At 55.5% G+C, this 23,333-nt stretch overlaps 3 protein-coding genes across 4 annotated transcripts in view; 2 read left to right on the forward strand and 1 right to left on the reverse strand.

The window, feature by feature from the left end:
• SLC52A2 (solute carrier family 52 member 2) overlaps window positions 1-23,333 on the forward strand; it is a 304,222-nt gene that overhangs the window by 34,215 nt on the left and 246,674 nt on the right. The window lies entirely within an intron of this gene.
• On the forward strand, window positions 6,144-12,485 carry LOC310766345 (uncharacterized protein). The gene is made up of 8 exons (XM_083622395.1): window positions 6,144-6,274; window positions 8,031-8,086; window positions 9,313-9,363; window positions 9,835-9,891; window positions 10,487-10,522; window positions 10,795-10,929; window positions 11,505-11,549; window positions 11,953-12,485. Exons 1-8 carry the CDS (start codon window positions 6,159-6,161, stop codon window positions 12,081-12,083), a joined length of 627 nt encoding a protein of 208 aa, XP_083478521.1. The 5' UTR covers window positions 6,144-6,158; the 3' UTR covers window positions 12,084-12,485.
• The window catches only part of HSF1 (heat shock transcription factor 1), a 38,700-nt gene continuing 32,942 nt past the window's right edge, over window positions 17,576-23,333 (reverse strand). Inside the window, exons 10-14 of one of the 2 annotated variants that reach the window (XM_083622102.1) lie at window positions 22,191-22,277; window positions 19,906-20,011; window positions 19,716-19,775; window positions 18,955-19,024; window positions 17,576-18,512 (exon numbers count right to left, since the gene is read on the reverse strand). In XM_083622102.1, the coding sequence (XP_083478228.1) occupies window positions 18,310-18,512; window positions 18,955-19,024; window positions 19,716-19,775; window positions 19,906-20,011; window positions 22,191-22,277 (526 nt within the window). In that variant the 3' untranslated portion in view covers window positions 17,576-18,309. The remainder of the gene's footprint in view (window positions 18,513-18,954; window positions 19,025-19,715; window positions 19,776-19,905; window positions 20,012-22,190; window positions 22,278-23,333) is intronic. The other variant, XM_083622103.1, reaches the window with a different exon arrangement.

Below are 23,333 nucleotides of genomic sequence, written 5' to 3' on the forward strand. Positions count from 1 at the left end.
ATTTTTGCATATTCTTATTAACTTTGTTGCTAATGCCACTTATTTTCAATCCAACATCATTTTAACATTCATTAATTTTACAGTGTTTCTGCAGATAGTCTTTAAATTTCTTCCAGTCTTCTTCCACCAGCTCTTCTCCCAGGTCTCGGATTCTGCCAGTCATTTCTGCCAGGCCCATGTAGTCTATCACCTTCATCTGCCATTCTTCCAGGGTGGGTAACTCTTGTGTCTTCCAATACTTTGCAATAAGTATTCTTGCTGCTGTTGTTGCATAGTGACCGACATTTTCCAATGTTACACCATTGAGTTGGATTTGTGACGCTGCAGAAGGGTTAATTTGTACTTGTTGGTGCAGCACTTTGGTTTTTTGGATGTTGATTGATAGGCCAAGCTTTTCGTAAGCTTCTGCGAAGACATTTAGGATGGTTTGGAGGTCATCCTCTGAGTGTGCACACACTATGTTGTTGTGACGGAAGTTATTGTAACCTTACTCTTTGCCTTCAGCCTGCTCTAATCTGAGGCGCCCCTCACCCCAATCCAGGTGGGGCATTCCCTACCCCCATGTTAGAGGGATCCCCCTGGTAGTTTTGCAGGAACCAATTCCCAAAACCTTCCTAATGCAACTTGCAACATTGAAATATGAGCTTTGGCGTCTCTGCTTCCCACAGGCAACCTGCGTGCAGATGGATTGTGTGAATAGTCCCTCCCGCTTTTGCTGCCCTTGAGTTGAAGTCCAGAGAAGCCCCCTCCTCTGCCTTTGGGTCCAGGCGGGAGGCCGCTGCTGCCGGTCCACTCCTGTCTGGGCCAGAGCACTGGTGGTGACTCCAAGGCTGGCTGGCAAGCTGGCCTGTCATTATGAAGATGGTGGTTGCGGCGCTGCCTCCAGAGCCCCCCTGAGCCCCACACTCTCGGGAGGCCCCAGAGCCCAATCGCACTCTGCAATCTCCTGAGCCACCCCTCCTGGAGACCCTTTCATCTGGGAACAAAAGCGCATTGAGCCCGGAGCAAAGAGCCCCTTGTTCTGCCAGGCCCAGGGAGGTGGGGGGAAGAATGCCAGGAGGGAGGGGCTGCCGCCCTTCGCAGACATCCAGGCTACACCTGCCTGCTCAGGGGATTAAAAGCCCCCCCTTCCCGACCCCTGGGGGGCATCCGTGGCCTACCTGGGTGCAAAGAGGGGGAGCCAACTACACAACTGCTTAGAGCAGAAAGGTTTCAGGAGGGAGTTTGTTGCGGATTTACTGGAGCATCTCCAACCTGGCACCCTCCTGGTGTTTTAGACTACAACTCCCATGAGCCCCAGTCAGGATGTGGGAGCTGTAGTCTGAAACCTCTGGAGGGTGCTCCGTCGAGGAAGGCTGTTCTATTGCCATCTTTTAATGTCAAGAAACCCAGCTGTACCCCCAGGAACAACTAACCTGGTGAGACACATGCTTCAGGCCTGCAAGATGCCTGCGTTGACAATCACAGGGCTGTAGATCTGGAAGGGACCCCAAGGGTCATCTAGTCCAACCCCCCGCAAGGCAGGAATATTTTGCCCAACACGGGGCTCAAACCTGCGACCCTGAGGTTAAGAGTCTCATGCTCAATATACGAGTTGAAGAAAATGTTCCAACTAACATTTGTAAAAAAGCCTGAAGCATTTTTGTTAGGGATCATAGGAAAAGACCTGCCAAGGAAATTGAAAAATATCTTTATGTATGCGACAACGGCGGCAACAGTCTTAATAGCACAAGGATGGAAGAATGAAGAAACCCCGACTAAAGAACTGTGGCAAGAGAAACTGATGGACTGTGCGGAATTGGCGAAACTGACACACAAACTGCGTGACAAGAACAACTGTGACTTTAAAGAAGAATGGGAACCTTTTACAAAGTACTTAAAGAAACAACAAATTGAGCTGGACTCCTTGGCAGGTTTTGAATAAACATTCACAAATTTATTATTGGTAACATGAAGATAGATAAATTAAGGATCTTTACAATTTTATAATATGCTGAGATTAACATGTGCTGAAAAACCAGAGAGAGGAATTGAGGGACGTTGGGGAGGGGGGTTCTGGTTTGGGGAGGGGGGAGGGGAAATGGGGGGGAATAAGGATGATATGTTTTTGATAAATTGTTATGTTGAAATCCTTAATAATTTTTTTAAAAAAAGAGAATCTTATGGTCGACCTACTAAGTTACCCCAGGCATTTGGTGAGGGACAGGGGCGGGTGCCCCCGCAGCCCTCCTCTGCTCAGAGGTCGCCCTCCCGCCCCAGACTGGTGTGGCGCATGCAGGGCTCCTGCTGGCAGCCTCCCCTCGCCTTCCCCCCCATGGCTCGCTCCGGGCTTGGCTCTGCTCAGCTGGGACCCTGGAGGCGCCCGGAATGCGCGCTGCCCCGCCGGCCGCAAGCGGCCCTGCTCAGGTGCGGCGGGGCTTCTGGCGCAGCTGGCCCCCTTCATCTGGCGCGCCGGCCAGCGCAGCCCCTTTCCCCGCCTGCAGCCAGGTGCCAGAAGCCCCGTCCCGGAGGGCCAGGCCCCGGGGACTCCCTGGAGCCCGCGCACATGGCTGCAGGCGAGAGCTGATCCCGGGGAAGGCTTTACGAGCCGACGGGGAGCCTGGCGGCTGCCTTTCATGCGCCCCAGCTTGGTTGCCGGCCAGCTGCCGGGCCGGGGTCTGCACAGTGTTCTCCAGGCAGGTGGGAGGAGGGGGGAGCAGGAAACCCACCCCCACCCCCAGCAGCTCCCCGCTCCTTCGGCTGCATTGTCCGGGGGCCAAATTTCCAGGTTACGAAGCATGACTTCTCCTTCCTCCAAGCCCTTCGTCTCCAGAGATGCACATCAAAGGCTGCTGCTCCCTGTTCAAGAATCAGGGCGGTCGCCTTAGCAAGGCCTGGACTTGCAAGCAGGAAGGAGGCAGCGGTCACAGCCAACGGGAAGGGTTCGCAAGTCATCTAGTCCACCCCCCCCCCCTCTGCAGTGTAGGAATCCTTTGCCCAAGGTGGGCTTGAAAGTGTAAAGACAAAGGCTTTGATCCTGCCCGGAGTATGGTAAATTTGGCAGTTTCAAGTCTGGCGGATGAGCCTAAGATTACAAGTCTCAGGCTCTGCCAAGCTGTAGCTAAGTTTCCTGCGTTGCGGGGTGTTGACTAGATGACCCGGGGGTGTTCTTCTAACTCTACAATTTTGCTAATTCTAACGTTCTCTGTCTCTCTCTCTGTCTCTCTCTCTGTCTCTCTCTGTCTCTCTCTCTCTCTCACACACACACACACACAGGGAGAGAGAGAGAGAGAGAGAGAGAGAGAGAGAGAGAGAGAGAGAGATCCTGCTTTGGTTCCACACTCCCATCAGTCTTCCATCCAGTGGGGATCTGCATTTGGCCCCACTTTAAAAAGGCACCAGGAACCTCTCCATTCTGAAGGAAATCAGGCCTGAGTGCTCACTGGAAGGACAGATCCTGAAGCTGAGGCTCCAAGACTTTGGCCACCTCATGAGAAGAGAAGACACCCTGGAAAAGACCCTGATGTTGGGAAAGATGGAGGGCACAAGGAGAAGGGGACGACAGAGGACGAGATGGTTGGATGGTGTTCTCAAAGCTATCAGCATGAGTTTGAACAAACTGCGGGAGGCAGTGGAAGACAGGAGGGCCTGGCGTGCTCTGGTCCAGGGGGTCACAAAGAGTCGGACATGACTAAAAGACTAAACAACAAGAATAATTGCGATCAATTCCTGCCTAGAGACCTATGTCTCCACTGTGGAAGGAGGTGTGGATCCAGAATTGGCCTCCACAGTCGGTTACGGACTCACTGTTAAAACTGCATTCATGGAAGACAATCTTGCTCGGCTGTGAGGAAGCCAAGGATCAATTGGTGGCACAATTTAAGGCTCCAGATTCCTTCTCAGCCCCTCTGATGCCACTGCTGGGACAAGCAGATACTTGTGATGGCTTCAGGTCATATATGGCTCTGTTTTTACTGAAGATGTGAGCTGCTTTATGGAGTGTGTGCTCAGAAAGCAAATTATAAATCTTTTGTTTCTGTTATCTCCTTTCCCCCCCCTTTGGGTATTTGCCCAGGACGATGTCTGCCTTTGCCTCCCCACCCCCATTTTATGTTATGCTGTTATTTCTATGTATGTTGTGCTATGGCCACACGGCTAATGCAATAAAATCTATATATATATATATAAATCTTTTAAATAAATAGAATAGCGTTTTATTTTAAAAGCATGACATCCCACACCCGCTCTCTCTGTTTGGGGCTCAGTTCAGGTTTGGTCTGGCTTCCACAAAGAGAGAAATGGGCCAGCAGTGAGATGGGCAACAAGGCTCCAGGGGCCAGTTGCATCGAGTTCCTGGCCCCGTTCAGGGGACCCCTTGGGCAGCCAGCCCTTTCCCCCTGTGGGGAGATTGTGGGCTCCCCCTTCTGAGGAGGCAGAGGTAGGGAGACGGAGCACGTCCAGCCCCCACCCCTCTTCAGACCCTCTTTGGAGGACAGGGAGCTGGCAGAAGACACTGGCAGTGGGTGGGGGAGCTGGCACAGGAGCGGCCTGGGTGCCAGGGGCCACTGCAGCTGCCTCAGTCCTCCCGGGGGCAGGCAGTCAGGCAGCCCTTGCAACCAGATCCAGCCCCACAGGCCCTGTGTCACCCCTGAGAAAGCCTTTAATCCAGGAGAGCTGAGAGAGGCCCCGAACAAAAGCGCATTGAGATGCTCCACAGCCACAAAGGGAGCTTTGTTCTGGCACTGGCACCTTCCGCATTGCTGGGGGGGGGGGCGTGGAGAGGTGTATCTGGCTGGGGGGGCAAGGGGGGCTTCATCTGCTCAGGCGATGAGGAGGGAGGACCCCAGGCCTGGACCGTCCTGGCAGGCTCTTCCTACAGTCATGGCTTGTGGGTGGGTGGGTGGGTGGATAGATAGATAGATAGATAGATAGATAGATAGATAGATAGATAGATAGATAGACAGACAGACAGACAGACAGACAGACAGACAGACAGACAGATACTGTATAGATAATCCATCATCAGAGCAAAGTTGTTCTTTCTAATCTTTGCACCCACACTTCTTCTTTGGCGATCCCTCATAGCCGAATTGTCTTTCATAAGCACGGTTTTAACAATGAGTCCGTAAGTGACTGTGGAGGCCACTTCTGGATCCACACGTCCTTCCACAATAGGGACTGAGTGGTGACCCCACTGGGCAAGGTAATCCAATCAGGGAAAAAGGGAGGCAGACTATGCTTAGGGCACCTTTTCTAGCCCCTCCCCCTTTTCGGGGTGAGCAGAGTGGATCCTAAAAAGGGCTGCTCAGTCATGGATACATCTGCTGATCTGCTCAACTGCCTCCTTCCTTGAGCCAGAACAACTGAATCTGTATCCACCGCCCACGTGCCGGTTCATGACTAGGGGCTTCCAGATTTCACAATCCTGCCCCCATTACCATTTGCCGATCGCCATGGAACTTTTGGGTTTGGGGATGGGTTTTTGGAAGACGCCTGTGAATGAATTTGTTTTGTGTGTGTAGATCAGTGCACGCTGACCAACGCACAGTCTTCGCAGTAGGGCTCTGTTCCGATCCAGCGAGTGAGGGCACCACCCACACCCCCCGCACTGAACTCCCAATTGTCCTTTGTGCTAATAAAGGGGTCCTTGCGTTCCACCGAACAAACTCCCCTCTTTGCTGCCTGGGTTAATTGATGGGGAGCAGGTGCCAAGGTCCAGGAAGGGCACCTGAGACTTTCATCATGGCGTAAATAATCCCTCCGGTTAAAAGCATCTCAGCTAGCAAAGTCTCCCTGGGAAGGCCCTCTCTCTCTCTCTCTCTCTCTCTCTCTCTCTCTCTCTCTCTCTCTCTCTCTCTGCTTGAGGAGCTGCTGGCAGCCTGAGAGAAGCAGGCGATGCCGGGGTACCTGTGCCCGGGTCTGGGGCTGGACTTGGGCTGGTGTCAGGCAGGGCGAGGAAGGGCTGCCCCTCATGGCTGGGCACCCCTCACCTTTGCTGCACAGCGGCAGGTGGTGGTGGGGAGGAAGCCCCCTGCCCCTCAGGAAGGGAGCCCAGGGGCTGCTCAGGGGCCTCTGTGGCTCTGCCCCTCCCACAGCAGCCACCCATCGCCCTCCTGCCCGCCTCTGGATTGGCTGGCCCCTCGCAGCCGGCTCCCCCCTGGAGGGGACAGACCCATATAATGGGCCTCCCGTGGCTCAGCACACAGAGTGTTTCTGCCTCCCCCAGAGTTCCTGAGACTGGACCCCAGCACCGCCCCAAGCGCCAGACGCCCAGGATCATGCGGGCACAGCACAGGTGGGTGCCAACTTTGCTTGGGTGCAGAAAGGGGACCCTGTGGGTGGGCTGGGTCCATGCACCTGTTTGCCCCAGGTGAATCCAGGTTTAGATCCCTGCCCAGGTGTGGGCAGAACAGATCAGCCTCCCCTCTCTCTCTTCTCCTCAGTTTCCCTCCTGTTATACCTGCTGCCAGGGAGCCTGGCTCAGTGTCTGGGGGAAAAGCCTGTCGGCCAGAAAGCTGACCAACTGTGGACCCCACTGGTCAGTGGGTGGTCTGGAGTCAGTCACCTGTTGAAGGATGGCCTTGCAGCAGGGTCCGTGTGCATCGGGGGCTGGGCACCTGCTGAGTTGCCCCCAGGACCGGAGGAGGCGTGGGGGTGGCACCCAGAGGAGGGGGAAGCCAGGGTCCCCAGGGTCCCCCCCTCCAGTGCTGTGCTCTTGCCCTGGCCTGTGGTTCAGCCATGGAGCTTCTGTTTGGACTCAGGAGGTCCCAGACTCAGTTCCCCATGGCATCTCCTGGTGGGCCTGATAAAAGACTCCTTTTCTTCCTAGAACCCGGGGGAGCTGATTCTGTTGCTCAGTAGCCATTGCACTTTTTAATTATTTCCTCCTGCAAATGTTGACCAAAATGCAATATTTAACAGTCGCTATGCTTTATAATCTACTTTGAATTGACAAATGCAAAAATATGTTTTATCCACAAAAATGTAAACCCCAAAGCACTGTTCAACTGAATATTTATTTATTCATTTAATTTCCTTTATGAATTGCTTCTTGTAAAGCTTCCCAAAGTGATTTCACAATGAAAACATATGTATATACCGGCTGGCTTATCCACACCTCCCCTTGTTCTGCTGCTTCCCTCACCCTCCTGGAAAAAACCCTGCTCTTTAGTGCTCAATCGGAGCTAACAGGAATTTGGGTTTTCCCCAGATTGCCATTTGTTCTGATGTATCACTAAAGAGCAGGTTTTCCCTTGGAAGGCAGAGGGCCAAAAGGGAAAACTTCCAGGACTCACCTGCATATGACAGCTATGTACATTTTACAATTTGTTATGTGCTGTAAGCCTCCCAGAGTGGCTGGGGAAACCCGGCCAGATGGGTGGGGTATCAATAATAAAATCATCACCATCAAGGAATCAGCAGGGTCTCACTTCTACAGCAGGGTCTCTCCAGCAGCTCCTCTCCACTGCCATGTGGTTGTTCTGCAGGAGATTTGCGGAGGGAATCGTGCCCCATCATAGCTGGGCAGGAGAGGAGCTGCCTTGTTGGGGGGCGGGGTGTCTCCCACTTCAGGCAGCCCCAGAGTGGTTCTGGCAGTTCCTGGGCTTCTAACAAACAAGGCAAGACTTGCTGGCAACACAGACTTTGGAGGACCCTAAGTCAGAGTGAGATTCAGGTCTCATTCCCAATATCCGTTTTGAGTGCCAAGAGCCAGCCTAGAAAACAAAGTTGAACGGGAGTGCCACTGAGCATGTACAGAATGCCCCCCACTTCTGGGATCAGGGGTGTGACTTCCCAGCAGGCCCCTCTCTGCTGTTGAAGAACCTGATGAACTTTTAAAACAATAATATTTCTGATTTAAGTGCTTAAAGCTCTTCCCATACCTTTGCACAACCAGCCATCCTTACAACACAGCCACGAGGCAGGACCAGGGACTTCACGGCTGAGCTGAGATTTCTGGCGTGGCTCAAAGCTCAGACTCTTAACCACTGTTATGTTAATGCTCCAGCCCCCTCTCCACTCTCAGCCCCCTCTTCCTTTCCGCCCCGCAGGTTCCTCTTGCTCACGGCAGCTGCGGTTCTGCTCCTGGCCATTGTGGTGGCAGATGGTGAGTTGCAGTCAGCACTTGGGGGGAGGGAGGGGGGCCTGAAGTTGGGGGTGTGGGACCCCCAGAAAGGAAAGAGGAAGAGGCACTTGTAGCTGGCCAGCATCCTGCAAAGCAGAGAAGCAGCTTGCCCCCCAAATACACAACCTCTGAGCGGTGAGAGACTCCAGGGATTCCCAGCACTTTTCCACTGTCCAGTTTCCTTGGGAAGAAGGTGAGCAGTTTAGAATACAGTGGTACCTCGGGTTAAGAACTTTATTCGTTCCAGAGGTCCGTTCTTTACCTGAAACTGTTCTTAACCTGAAGCACCACTTTAGCTAATAGGGCCTCCTGCTGCCGCTGCACCGCCAGAGCACGATTTCTGTTCTTATCCTGAAACAAAGTTCTTAACCTGAGGTACTATTTCTGGGTTAGCGGAGTCTGTAACCTGAAGCATCTGTAACCCGGGGTACCACTGTATAGGGGTTTTTAAAAAGCACATATATGCAATGAGCAGAGGCTGAAGGGGCTCATAGTGTTAACCCCACAACAGATCCTGCTTCTATATTAGTCGCAGCTTTGGATCCAGCACAGATCAAGCAGGTCTCTGTGTCTCCAGCTTCCGGCCTTCTTGCAGCTCGTATGAACATCCTCTGGCTATTGTTTTCCTAAATAGCAGCCAGGGGAGGGGAGGGTGGAGGAAAAGCACCCCCCAATTAGCCTGGAGGGCCCCCTCACTTAGTTGGAGCTCTTGCATCCCAGCTCACGCTTTTGTGACGCTGATGAGGACACTTAAGCAGCCAGCTAAGGCCATGGTCTTACACATGGCTAGGCAAACTAAGGCCCAGGGGCCGGATCCGGCATAATCGCCTTCTCAATCCGGCCCATGGTCTGGGAATCAGTGTGTTTTTACATGACTGGAATGTGTGCTTTTATTTAAAATGCATCTCTGGGTTATTTGTGGGGCATAGAAATTCGTTCATTATTTCCCGCCCCCCCAAAAAAAAATATAGTCCGGCCCCCCACAAGGTCTGAGGGACGGTGGACCGGCCCCCTGCTGAAAAAGTTTGCTGACCCCTGCTCTTACAAAGAGGCTGGACCAACTAGTTCAGGAACCTCCTCTGTACGATTCGATCCCTTGCTGGGTGCAGGACCCCGAGAAATGGAGGGGACTTGGGGCATCATGCAGACTGACCCTCACAACCCACGACAGCGATAATAAACAACCGCTTCTCTCTCCCTCTCTGCAGAGCCCCTGAGCTCCCCAAGTCCCACTTCCCCCGCAGGCAGCCAGACAACAGGTATGTCTAAGGGGGCTTGACTTTTGAGGGGCAAAGTCCTTCCCCTTTGCAGGCAGAGCAGCTGCTCCACTTGCCAGGGCAGGAACCAAGTGCTGCTGTGATCAGCTCAGCTCTCAGAGCAAAGGACTGGGTCCCAGGGATTCACTTTCTTGCTCCAGAATCCCCTGCGATGAAGAGAGCAGCAGAAAGGCTGAGCCGGGAGGGGGGTCCAGAAAGCAGGAAGGAAAGCAGACTCCCTGCAGTCCTCCAGTTCCAGATGTTTGGGACTACAACTCCCATCAGCCTGAATCAGGCGCTGTGCTGTCTGCTGGAAGCTGTAGTTCAAAACATCTGGAGGACACCAGGTTGGGGGCAGCTGGCCTGAACCTGTTTGGGGCTCTGGGTGGCTGAGGGGGAAATGCCCAAAGGGGCTTCATCGCACGGGACCCCCGGCCCCCCTTCAGCTTCTCTCTCTCCCCCCGTCTCTTGCAGAGCCCATGGCAAACTCAGAGCCCATCATCTCCGGTAAATCGGAGGCCTCGGGAGAAAGTAAGTGGAATCCTGGAAGCCAGAGGATCAGAGAACCAGAGAAGTCCAGCCCCTAATAAATTATTATTATTATTATTATTATTATTATTATTATTATTATTATTATTATTATTATTATTTATATCCTGCCCATCCAGCAGGAATCACAGCTAAAGAATCTCTGAGATGGCTCAAGCCAGGGGGAGATGGCTGTGGCACCTCAGGTGTGAGAGCGACGCCCTCTGCTCATGCCCAGGGACACTCTCGCCCTTGCTGCTACTTCACAACATCCCCCTGGAGAAGAGCTCTAGCAGTCCAAGGGTGGCCACAAACTGCTGCCTGCATGAGTTGCATGCTGCTCCTCCCCCCCCCCCCCCGTTACGCCTTCCTTGGCCATGCAGAGGCTCAGCCCCTGAGCTGGGTCCACGTTCTAAAATGAGCTGTTCAAGCTTGGGACTCGCTTTGGCTCCTGACCGACAGCCCACAGAGAGATGGAGGCCTGGACTGGAATGTCATCCAATGTCCAGAGGCTAAAGGGTTGTGGGGAGGCAGAAGATGGAGTGGGGTTCAGCCTCTCTGCCGTGCATCATTTGAACACCTGTCTCCATGTCCACAGGTGAGATCGGAACTCCTGCAGATCCCATGACCACAGGTAGGCTGCCCCCAGGCGAGGTGGAGGGTGTGCCGCCCCCATTGCCAGCCCACGACTCGAAGGCCTGACCCAGCTGCCAGTCTAGGCAGCTTCCCAGCAGCCAAGGGGTGGGGAGCACCTTGTCCTTTGGACCTCAGGTAGCAAAATGCCTTGGGCTGGGCTGGCACCATCCCTGCTCACTTTGAGGGCCCCCAGCCCCCCAGTATGACCCCCTCGTACCAAGAGGCAATGCCCCTGTTTGCTGATTCCTCTCTCGCTCCATCCCTGGACAGAGGTGGCCCCCGTGAGCTTTGCAGGGGCCAATCGCGCCCACACAGATGAGGTCAACGGAGACATGATGCTGAACAGTGATGCCTCCAACCTAGGATCCTTCAGCTTGGACCCGCTGCCCGGAGACACCCAGAGTGGTACGTCTGCCAGTCTGGCTGCCCTTGCCTTCTCATGGGTCCTTAGAATCTTAGGGACCCTGTGGGTCATCTAGTCCAACCCCCTGCAATTCAGGAACCTCATCTAAAGCATCCAGGTGGCCCCTGGTTAAGAACCTCCAAGGAAGGAGAGTCCATCACCTCCTGAGGGAGTCCGTTCCACTGTCTAGCAACCCCTCCTGTCAACTCCCCTATTCCCTTCTTATGGGGGGCTCTGACCTCAGCTGCCCTGACTTACAAGCCAGCCCTCCCCCAGGCCTGGCTGCGACTCCACAGAAAGCCCTGCCAGTGTCTCTTCTGATCCTCTCAAGGTTCGGGTCCAAAGGGGCCAACTTGAATAAAATATGGGGCGTCCTGGTAAGCCCCACACCGCATAATCAATCACATTGCCGGCACAACAATTGAATGGCAATGCCCATCAAATGGGGGGGGGAGCTCTTAGGCTCCTTGGAGACCTTTGAAAAAACCCCTGGGAGGGCAGTGGAGAGTCCTTGAGACTCAGCACTGCCCATCTGTGGGATATGGAAGGGACCTCTGTCTCTCTCTGGTTTCTCTAGGTCCCGCCATGGATGTTCCTGCTCATTCGCACGAGTCCCAAGAAAGTAAGTTCTTCCCGGGTTGGGAGTCACATCAGGGGTCTTGGAAAATGGGCGACTCCACAGAGGGTCTCTTGCGCTTGATGCGAAGTCTCTGTGTGGGGAGAACCCCTCCAGAGGGCTGTGCAAGGCTCTCTCCTGGGGGAGGCAAGCAGCGTGGGAGATTTAGGGGAGACCCGTCTGGGGCAAGGCTTGGCCCAACGGCTGCTACTCATGGCGGTTCTGCCTCTGAAGGACAACTGCTGGGAATCACAAGGGGGGAAATGGCTCTTGCGCACAAATCCTGCTTTCGGGTTTCCCTTAATGGGCATCTGGTTGGATGCTGGACTGGGTGGGCCCCCTTTGGCCTGATCCTGCAGGCTCCTCTTACCTTTACTCTAGCTGTAATCTGGGATGTTTTCCTCCCCAGGCTTGGACCATGAAGTGGATTCAGAGGAGACCCTCGCCTCCCAAGATAAGTGTCCCACAAAGGGCCACAGCACTGGTTGGCCCCTGGGAGAACAGGCTGCTGGCCTGATTCTGAGGTTCATTTCACCTTGAGTTAGTGGGATGCCTCTCCAATGCTCTCATCCGCCGGGGCCCCATTCCTGATTTTTCATGCTGACCCCTGAAATGTCCCCACTTTTGACCCCTGAAGGCATTGCAGTTGGGGCTGGTTCCTGCTCAAGGCCGCTGTGGCCTCTACTGTGAAATGCACTTCTGACCCCTAAAATCAGGGGTGGGGTGTTCCAGATGTTGCCAGGCTCCAGCTTGCACCAGCCCGTAAGGCAGTGAGGATTCTGCCGTCCCACATTTGCAGGGTCACCAATTTGCCGCATGTCCTCTTGTCCCTCGAGTGTCGGGGAGCAGAGCTGTTTCAGAACGTGCCGTTCCCAGGAACAAAGACCTCCTCCCTGGCACCACGGAGCCCTGGGAAGTGGGCATGCCACTGTGTCTGGGGGGGAAACCCTGATGCACTCCAGGCCCACCCCATGCCCTACACAGAGGGAGCATGTGGGGCAGGTTGTGCCCATTGGGCACCCAACCAGATTTGTTTGCAGGAACCTTGCAAAGGAGGTGATACGACCCCCTTTCCTTATTGAGCATTTGTTCCCATCGGATTTTTGGGAGGTTGTACAGCAAGGAGTGTTTCCAGGTTGCGGCAGGGGCCACAGCTCAGCGACACAGGAGCATCTGCCTGGCAGCAGAAGGTTCCAGGTTCAACGTTCAACGGCAGCTGCAGGCAGGGTTGGACACCCTGGAGAGCTGCCTGTCAGTGTAGGCAATACTGGGCTCTAAATCAGGGGTCAGCAAACTTTTACAGCAGGGGGCCGGTCCACTGTCCCTTAGACCTTGTGGGGGGCAGGACTATATTTTTTTTGGGGGGGATGAATAATCTCCTATGCCCCACAAATAACCCAGAGATTCATTTTAGATAAAAGCACACATTCTACTCATGTAAAAACACACTGATTCCTGGACCGTCTGCGGGAAGGCAACTGGGCCGGATCCAGCCCCCGGGCCTTAGTTTGCCTACCCATGCTCTAGATGGACCAGGGCTCTGATGTGGTGCAAGGGAGTGCCCTATGTGCCATCCAAATCTCCCTTCCTCCACCACCATGGATTTTAGTGCGTTTCCTGGTGCATTTTGTACTATCAAAATGTGTATTTTAAAAAAGTAGATTTGCTGTGCCAGAACACTTCAGGCATGAGCCTTGATTCCCTGTGTTCCTGCAAAAGAGTGGCAGCCTGGGGGGGGGGGGGCTCACTCAAGTCTCCCGAAGCAGCAGCTCCAGGCCTCCTTGCAGGGCCCTTTCAAAGGAGGCTTGTCCCAGGAGGTCCTTCAACTGCCGCCCCCCTCCAAACATCACCAAGGACCATCCTTGGTCCAACAGATCCGGCACTGACTCTGCAGTGGCTCAGGAATCACAGAAACAGCGTTGGGAGTTCCACGCAGGAGACCCATGGCTTATTTGAGAGGCTTGTGGGGGTCTGTGAGGCTGGCCGGTTGGCCTGAGGTATCGGCCAGGGAGATGAGGTGAGCGGCTTCTTCTCTTTTCTTCTCCACAGGCATGTGAGCAGCGCTGCTGCCTCCTCCTCCTCCCCCCCTTGCTGAAGGCCCTGAGATGCCCCAGTGGACAGCCATCGCCCGCCTGCTCCTGCGCTGCTGACTGAGCCTTTGCTTCCTCCTGCAGACTCCCCTCTCTCCACCCCCTTGTGCTTTTCATGCCTCCTTTCCTGCCACGGCTGGCCACAGGATACGCTTGGGGTGGGGGAGCAGGAGGTGCCACCCCCGGTTTGCACTGAGCCACCCAGCCTCCTCCTCTTCTCCTCCAGCCATGCCCACCGGCCTGAGCTGCTCCTCGGACACAGAGGCTCAAGGACTGGGGCTTTTTCTAGAGCCTTGGAGTTGAAAGGGACCCCAGGGCCATGTAGCCTGACTCGTGTTCAAATGCAGGAACCTGTCCACTGCCCCAGGCGTGCCAGGGGGCACAAGCCAAAGCTCCAGTCAGAGAGCCAAGCCACACGCTGCCTGCCTGCCTGCACACAGGAACCCAAATGAAGGTGTCCTAGAGGAAAAGGCCTCTCCGCCGTCCGCAGCCAAGCAACCAAGCCTGGTCATTAGCAGAGCAAAACCTGGGACAGCAGCTTTGACCCGCTGCTCTCTGGTGTCCTGCTTCCAGCTGCAGGAGCCTCCTCCCCAGGCTTTGCTTCCAGATCCTAGGCAGCTAGTCCCAGCCGCGTGTTGGGTCTCAGGGTACCCCAGCTCCCTCTCACCCCAGCCTTCAGGAGTCTTGGTTGCCTTCTTGGCCAGCCCAAGCAAGTTTCTAGCCAGAGCTTTCTGTGGCCTTTGGGCCAGTGGTGGGGTGTGAGAACGTGTCCCAGCATGGAAGGTGAGGCCCCAAGAAGCGGAGGGAGAACAAAGCAGAGTCCGGTTGTCTGGGAGCTTGGAGTAGCTCACAGAACAGAGGGGTTTCCTGCTGTGTCTGCACGAGGACCCATAACTGGCCAGCAATGAGCTAGGCGGTCCGGGGGTCACTGGTATGCCATTTGCTGTGCAAGCAGAAGCAGAAACTCCCAGATAGCCTCTCTAGGAAGGGCTGAGATTCCCTCTGCTATCCAGGAGAGCTGCTGCCAGCCTGTGCAGGCAATACTGAGCTAAGTGGAGCGACAGTCTGACTCGGCAGAAGGCAGCTTCCTAGATTGCAGGGTGGGAGGCTGGCTGGCTGGCTGGCAACAGTGCCAGTCTTTGATTCGTGCCCCAGAATTTGGGTGGGTGTGGGAAGCACATAGGACTAGACCAGGGGGCTACAACTCCCACCAGCCCCTGCCAGGCAGGAGAGGTAGTCCAAACCCTCTGGAGGGCACCAGTTTCTGCCATCAGCTCCACCCCCTCCCCCAGCTGGATTGTGACCAGGCCTGCTGCAGGGCGGAGGAGCCCCGTCCTAATTCCGAGGCTTGGGTTTCTGAGGGCAGTGCCCACCTTGAGGCAGCGCCTGGGTGCTGGCCAGGAGTCAGGCTGCTGTGTGTGTTTGGTTTGGGGAGGGGGCTGCTGTTCCCAAGGGGTCGTGTGGCTAGCCAGTGCCTCGCCAGCCTTTTCCCTGTGGCCCTGGGGGTTGGGGTGCCTTTTCTGTTGCTGTCCTGACCTGCTCTTGCCGTCCTGTGTCCTGCTCATGCACGCAGGTGTGGGCCTGCCTCCTTGTTCAATAAAGACAAGCAAACCACGTTAAGAGTCGGTGTCCCAGCACAGCAGGGGTGGCGCTGGCCCTTGAGCCACGTTCCAACTGGGGCCTCAGAACGCCGGGAGGGAGGCAGGGAGGGAGAAGACAGAGGTGAAATTTCAGAAAGAGCCATATGACAATGGAACAGACTCCTTGGGAACGTGGGGTGTCAGGGATTACAGTCATACCTCCGGTTGAATGTGCTTCGGGTTGAGCGCGTTTGAGTTGCGCTCCGCAGCAACCCCGAAGTTATTTCCGGGTTTCGCCGCTCACACATGCGCAGACACTCAAAATGACGTCACGTGCATGCACAGAAGCGGCAAAACGTGACCCATGCACATGTGCCGTCACGCCTTACGTTGCATTCAGGATGCGAACGGGGAGGGGGGGTGCCCTTTTCAACTCTACAATTCCATAATTCTAAAGGCTTGAAAAGGCTAACCAAAACCACATCCCACCCCGAAAGGTCATGTCAGGGCAAGCGCGGCGTATTTTTGCCCAGTTCAGTGTAGCAGGGCTGGAGCTGTCAGAGTTCAGCAGTTCACCAAGCTGAATTTGTGACTGACCAGGAGACTTGCAGCCAATTTTAAGGCTAGCTGTCTGTTGCCAGCTCTTCTCCCTAACCCACACAGCCCCTCTTGACCAGAAGCCCTATGACTCCGCGTGTGTTCCCCTGACTTGCCCTCGCTGTCACATTCCACATGCCACCCCCTCCGCTCCGCTAACACATTCCCCTGAAGGTCTTGGGCCAGCGGCCTGATCCTCCCTTGCCAAATGAGAAAACGGGGATTGCTACATGGAGGCCATTATAAGGGAGGAGGTCCAGAGTCAGAAAAGCATAAAAAGCATTTGGAGCATGAAAAGCTTCATAGCTGGGAAATCCAGAGCTGAAGGCCAAGGTCCCTGGCACCCCACAATGGCCCCTCTGCAAGCCCAGTGAGCTGTGGGGCAATCGTACTGGGCTGACGGACGCCCCAGGCTTGGCTGGAGCCTCATAGAATCATAGAGTTGGAAGAGCCCACAAGGGCCATCGAGTCCAACCCCCTGCCAAGCAGGAAACACCATCAGAGCACTCCTGACATATGGTTGTCAAGCCTCTGCTTAAAGACCTCCAAAGAAGGAGACTCCACCACACTCCTTGGCAGCAAATTCCACTGTTGAACAGCTCTTACTGTCAGGAAGTTCTTCCTAATGTTTAGGTGGAATCTTCTTTCTTGTAGTTTGGATCCATTGCTCCGTGTCCGCTAGTCTGGAGCAGCAGAAAACAACCTTTCTCCCTCCTCTATGTGACATCCTTTTATATATTTGAACATGGCTATCATATCACCCCTTAACCTCCTCTTCTCCAGGCTAAACATGCCCAGCTCCCTTAGCCGTTCCTCATAAGGCATCGTTTCCAGGCCTTTGACCATTTTGGTTGCCCTCCTCTGGACACGTTCCAGTTTGTCAGTGTCCTTCTTGAACTGTGGTGCCCAGAACTGGACACAGTACTCCAGGTGAGGTCTGACCAGAGCAGAATACAGTGGCACTATTACTTCCCTTGATCTAGATGCTATGCTCCTATTGATGCAGCTTCACAGCCCCCCACCTTGGTTTTTGTAAGGAGGTGGCCAGTTTGCAAGGCCCTTCTGCTCCCTGCTTGGAGGGCCCAAATTCTCCACCTCCTCTGGACAGGAGAGCCTGAGAAGATCAGCAGAGAGAGCCCCCTGCCTTGCTTTTCTTTCGAAGGCTGCAACTGGCTCATTTTCCTGCTTCAACCAAGAGCCTTGCCTGGAGTGGGTGGGTGGGAGGCAACCCACTGGCTTCTCTGAAGGATCCCGCCCCCCGGCTGCTTGGGCAAGGCAGGCCACAGTTCACTGATCCTGATCCGCAAACTCAGCGCTCTGGCCTCCCCCCCGTCAGCTGGTTCCAGCTGCTAAATGGAGCTTGGCAGGATTTGCTGGCTGGCCAGCTGGAAGGCTCAGGACCACTTTAGAGACCTGAGAGCAGAGGAGGAAGCGTCCAGCTGATGAAGGAGTGAACCTGACAGACAAAAGGCCACGGGGGGGGGGGCAGTGAAGACAGACACCACTGGCACCCTGCTCTATCTAGACCTTTGCAGAGACAGGATATTGTGGGGGTGGGAGCAGAAAAGGACCCGTAGTCTGTCAGGTGGTAGATGGGGCCCTTCTCCCCACTCTTCCGGTGTGGGTGGGAGGAATATTCCCTGGGCAGCAACTGGGATCCGCTTCCCAGTATTGGCTGGCAGGGTGGGCCCCACGGTGAGTGCGCCTCGTCCATTTTGGAAATAAAAGTGTGCTGCGCCTGGAGAGTGATGGGCCACTTCACGTATAGATACAGATATATAGATATATTTGAATATGTATATATAGGTATTTATATAGCAGGAGAGAGGAAGGCTGAGGGGGAGGAGGGGGCTTCTTCTCTCATGTAAAAATCCAAAATACAATTTTCTTCTAGTAACAATCAAAATGCAAATGTACAAATTCTTTACTGCTAAGCCAAGGGAAACAAGCCCCATGGGGGAGGGGGGCATGGGGTGGGGCAGCCTCCTCCCGCCCGGGCGCCCTGTAACATTCGGGGACACACGCAACAGCAGACGTGACAAAGGGACCCAGCCCTTGAGCCCCGGGTGCGAGAGGCACTCTCACTTCTCTTGAAATGCCAACAAGTCCATCCCAACGGGAGGGGGAATTCTCCACCTCCTTTTCTCCTTCCCCTCCCCAGTGAGAGCGACCCCCTCCTCGCTCACTTGCTCTCCTTCCTCTCCGCCTAGAGGGCAGGGCAAGGGGTCGGCGCTTAGCGTCCAGGCCTAGGGCGCCTGGCACCCGAAACAGGCGGTGGCAGCAGCCAAGGAACACACACACGTCTTCCGCCAATGGGCATCCCCCCGCCCCCCCAGAGCCGCCGCCCAGAGGGTGGGCACCCGAAGCACAGACACAAACACACCCTCGCAGCCTGGCCAAAGGGGAGAGCAGGGGGCTCGTCCGCAACGTCACTGGAGCAAAGCAAGGGGGCGGCTGGCCCTTCCTGAAGTCCGGCCTTCCTTCCACACTGGCCCGGCCTTAGGAGACGGAGGGGTCCTTCGGCTTGGGCGTCTCCGCCCCCGAGAGGAGGGCGATGGTGGGGTCCTCCAAGTACTCGTCCTCCGTGAAGCAGGGTCCTTCGTCCAGCTCAAAGAAGATGGGCATTTCCGTGTTGGCCATGTCCATGGAGCTCGAGTCAACCAGGAAGAGGGGCTGCGCTGTGTAGTGGACCAGCTGCTTGCCTACAGGAAGGGCAGAGACACCATCAGAAAGGGGGTGGGCGGCAAGGCTGCAGGCCCAGGGTGCAGGTGGGAGGACTGTATTGCAAGGGGTGGGCCAGATGACCCTTGGGGTCCCCCCAAGCCTAAAATTCTAGGATTCTGAGGCCGTGGGAAGGAGGACCCTCTCTCGGTTGGAAAGTCATGACTGCCCCCAGAGCAAGGCAGACCCCCCACTGCGGCAGCGTGACTTGCAGGGAGAGGAGGCGGGTCAAACAGGCGACAGAAACACACACACCCCCGCATGCCTCAGTTTCCCCCTGCATGGGCCAGGATGGCTCGTTCAGCTGTGAGGATGTCCATGCTCCTGCCTGGCCTTGGAGAAAAGGTCAATGCAGAGAAGCAGCGTGTGGAATTGGCAGGCGGGTGGGGGCAGGGAGAGGAGAGGAGCAGCCATGATGCCCACCTGTGTCTGCTGCAGAGTCTTCCACCTCCGCCGGCTTCTGCTGCTCCTGGCAGGAGAGGAGGTCTTGGATCTGCAAAGGGAGAGGAGGCGCTGTTGAGCCAAAGCCTGCGAGGCCCAGAGAGCACGGAGGGGGCTTTGCTGGGCATGTCTCACGGGAGTCAAGCCCCAGCCGCACACCCCCCCAGCCTTCCACCCATCCCCACACACAGGAGAGCCCTAGCTGGCTGGCACTACGTGGGTCTACCACCTCCCTGACTCCAGGGCACAATCCAGCAGGAAGTTCTCCCGCACAAGCCCCACTGAAATAAACAAGAGCTCCGGTTCACTTCAATGGGGCTGGTGCAGGAGAGCCTCCTGGGGAACTGCACCCTCCAGGATCAGATCTGGACCAGTCTTCTGCAGCCTCCAGGCTGTGCCTTGGTGGGTGGCGGTGAATAAACGGGGGAAGGGCTTTGGAGGGATGTGTTGGGAGTTAGGCAGCCTCCGTCTCAGCATCATCTTCCCATCATCACATCCAGAGAGCAACTCTGGGGAGTCTGCTCAGCTGATGGCAGGGCTGATCAGAAGTCTGCGCTGAGAAAGGCCCACTCAGCACCTCATTAGCAGCGCCTGAGAAGAGGTGCTGATGGGATGACATCACCCGACGGGGTTCTCCGAGGAGGCAGGGCGGGTGGAGAGCACTTTCAGACTCGCCATGTGGGGCTGGCCTACAAATGAAGAAAGGGGAGGTCCTTGACGGATAACTCCCTCAGCAAACTCACACTGGCCAAGCTGCTGTCCAGATCTGGCAAGTTCAAATCTGTCGCTGAAGGACTGAAGAGCTGTTGGCGAGAGAGAGAGAGAGGGGGAGGGAGGGAGGGAAAGCAGAGATTAATGTTAGCAGAGGGAGGAACAACCCCCCCCCAACTGCCCCTCCCGCTAGGCATAAGGACTCCCAAGCGGAAGACTCACATCCAGCAAGGCGCTGGTGTCCACGCTGAAGCCGTGGGTGCTCAGCATGGTCTGAAGGTTATCCAAGCTGGAGTCGATGGTGTCCAAGTGCTCGTTCAGCTCGTTCCTGGGGACACGAGAGAAGAGATGGCAGCGAGGGCCAGGATGGCTGCCTGCTTCCTCCAGGACCAGAGGCCCGTGTCTCTGAACTGCCAGCGGCTGGGGAACAGCAGGAAGGAGGAGAGGGCTGCCACAGAGTTCAACTCCTGCTCGAGGGGCTTCCCCACAAGAGGCACCTGGTTGGCCACAAGGTGAGGAGGGCTTCTTTGGGTTTCATCCAGCAGGGCTCTCCTCATGGTTCCTAGGGGTCCTCCTGGGCCAAGTGCATCTCCATCCCATCTTCCTGGCCCCCTTGTGCTCCCCTCACCTACCAAGGGCTCCAGCTTGCTCTTTGGTCGAGGAGGAAATGGCTTTGAGCCCGGCTGCCTCTCAGAAGCCTCCTTGCCCAAAACCTTAAGAGGAGCAAGACATCCCTTCCTGCCTGCTCTGGAATAGCTGTTGCACAGGCCTGCCATCACCCCCCCCCCCCAACAGACCCAGTGGCTATGGCTTCCAGTGTGTTGTCATGGCTAAAATGGCCGCTGTTTCTTTAACGCTTAAAAAGCTGGGTCAGCATGAGTCAGCGGCCTGCACTGGGTTGTATATAGAGAGTGAGAAATGTTAGTTTGTTGTTGGGTTGGTTGGCTGGTTAGTGAAAGCTGGTAGTGGAGTTGGTCAGTCGCTTTTGCACAAAGACTTTTAAGAATAAAAGCAGAAAGCACTCTGCAAGGATATTCTTGTGGACTCTTTTATGCCGACAAGGGTCTGAGGACCAGGCTGAGGAGACAAAGGGAGGTCAGAACCCTTTCCTTTTTTTTTTTAACAAACACTGACATGTGTAACCCTTCCGGTTTCTGCAAGCCTGCCTTGGTTCAGTTTACAGATCAGCAGGAAAAGCCTCACTGCTTAGACTCGGGGCTCTCAAGGGCCAGCGCCCTCCCCAAGCAGCAGAAGCAGCCTAAACCTGGTGCTGGTGAAGAGCCAATGGGCACGCAAGGGCTGGGCCCAAGCCCCTGCTGTGGAGCGGAAGGCGGGGGCCGCCCCAGAGTTGCCCAATCAGATTATAGACGTGGACTGAAGATGGGGACTGGGAAGGGCGGAGCCATTCAAAGACAAACGGGGAACGAGGGATGTGCATTTGGGGCAAACTCTCCACCAGGAGTTGTGGCCGCTCAGTCCGAAGGCAAATCGCCTGAAGCAGGCTTGACAGCTCAGGCAGGAGGTCAGTTCTGTACATGTTTTAAAAGCCAGGAAACCTGCTGCCAGTCACAAAGAACTCCACCAAGGAAGAAGGGGCAAGTGAAGAGCTACATCGAGCAGGGTTGGGGGAGACTGGCAGCACCTCCTGTTCGCCAAGAGGCCGCTGTAGGGGCAGCATTTGGGGCAGGGGCACAGATTTGACCTTCAAGGAGTGCACTGTGGCTGTTGCTGCCATTGCAGCACTAACGGTGTGAGGATACCCAGAGCTTACAGGGTTAGCTCTAGGGAAGTGAAAACGTCTTCACTTTCTGTTTTGGCTGCGACAGGAGAAGCATGTCTTCGCTTTCTCCTGGCAGCTGTTGTTTTGCTGCTGTACAATAAACGCTTCGTAGAATAGAAGAAGCAGTTGTACGAGAGTTTCTCTGCGTGCCTGAGATTCCTTCCGCACAGGCACACCACTGCGCAAGACACTCTGCTGTAGCCGGGAGAAGCAGGGAGACGCAGAGGAAGCAGGCTGGACGCCCCAGCGCTGCCGCTGTTCGCAGCGAGACGGACATTCAACAGAACAAGCGGGGGGCACAGTTCTTAGGGGCAGGATCTGTGGACCCTGCCGCCTGAGACCATCGCCTTGCCTTGCCTCATGGGTGGGCCGGCCCTGCAGCAGGGATTGGACCTGGGATCTTCTGGCGCTCCACCACAGAGATACGGTTTCCCTCAATGGGGTGCCCCATATTGGGAGGGATTACTTCAGCGTACGAAGGTGCTTCAGGATTTACCTTTCTCCACCCCACCCCCCGAGCCACAAGGGACGGGTGTTTCAAAAAGGTGTTTTCAACGTTGTGGGTTCAACTCCGGTTTGAAAGGAGTGTGGCACCCAATCCCCAAAGTAAATGACCCTCCCAGCACAATGTGGAAGAAGCGCCGAGGGCCTGGCAGAAAGGACACCTCCCCCCAGCACTCCCTGGTGGCGCAGTGCCTGGGGGGCAGCAAGCAATGTAAATGCTAACCCTTGCTGTGGTCTGTAGTGCAGTGAGGCAGAGGAAGGGCTGGGGAAAAGGCGGGTGACTTCGGACATCTGCGGAGGGCGAGCCAAACTGAAAGATACAAAGAGAAGAGGAACACTCGGATTCAGGAGCCCCAGAGAGTTCGGCACCTTCAGGGAGGAAACAGAGGTTACTTTCCAAAGGCAAGGAAGGGCAGGCAGCCGACCCCCTCCAGGAAGAGCAAGAGGGAGGCCCTGGGTGTGAATCAACTCTGGGAAGAGAGCAAAGAGCAGCTGACCGGAGGGATCCCACATCGGGGCAGGCAGGGAGAGAAGGGAAGGTGGGATGCTGCCTGCACAGGGGAACCAGCAAGCGCATTCCTGGGGCCACAGAGTCCTGTTCCTTGGGGCAGGTGCCTGATCCAAACTGCGCTTCTCTGGGGGACTGAGGGCCAAAACCTCCAAATTCCACCAGCAGAACCAGGTATTTGCAACTCACTGGCCTCAACCGGCTTGTTTTGCATCCAAATGCTGACTTTCCCAAGACAGGAAGTGCATGTCCTCTGCCCCCTGGTGGTGAGAACCTAAGAGGAAGTCTGCTGGACCAGGCCAATAGCCCATCTAGTCCAGCATCCTATTCCCACAGTGGCCAACCAGGTGTCCCCATGGGAAGCCCGCAAGCAGGATCCAAGTGCCAGAGCAGCCCTCTACCCTCCTGCGTTTTCCAGCAACAGGCAAGCAGCATCCCTCTCAGCACGTCTGTGATCCACCATCTTCTCCTTGTTCCTGGGGAGCAAAAGTAGGTGCCTCCCCACCCCCCGACAGATCACCTCTCCCTTCAGTTCCAGATCTCCAGGTTCCTTGGCAGGCCTCCACTGAAAGTGTGCAATCTGAGTGTGTCCTGTGGCATGGGCTACTGAACCGCACCCCCTGATCTCTGCCAAGCAGCCCCTAGGAGTTCCTGCTTCCTCACACACAGAATGCCCAGAGCACAGAGCAACGAGGGCCGTGGGCCTGGGAAGACAGGATGCTTTGTCCGGAGCTGAAATCCAGTTGCAACTGTGGGAGGGGCACAGTGGCATGAGCAGCCAGCACTATGAAGCCCCCATGAGTGGTCCCGTTGGCAAGGCCCACACCCAACCCTTGCAGAGGAGGAGAAACAGCCCAC

Source organism: Podarcis filfolensis, assembly GCF_964270895.1.
Source record: "Podarcis filfolensis genome assembly, chromosome: 7".
In the NCBI taxonomy this organism is placed as follows: domain Eukaryota; kingdom Metazoa; phylum Chordata; class Lepidosauria; order Squamata; family Lacertidae; genus Podarcis; species Podarcis filfolensis.

Bases quoted from the DNA above. Each gene is read 5' to 3' on its own strand.
- LOC310766345 (XM_083622395.1), top strand. From the start codon at position 6,159: ATGGGCCTCCCGTGGCTCAGCACACAGAGTGTTTCTGCCTCCCCCAGA. The intron at 9,892-10,486 runs GTAAGTGGAATC...CCATGTCCACAG, and splicing joins ATCGGAGGCCTCGGGAGAAA to GTGAGATCGGAACTCCTGCA. The intron at 10,930-11,504 runs GTACGTCTGCCA...TGGTTTCTCTAG, and splicing joins GCCCGGAGACACCCAGAGTG to GTCCCGCCATGGATGTTCCT.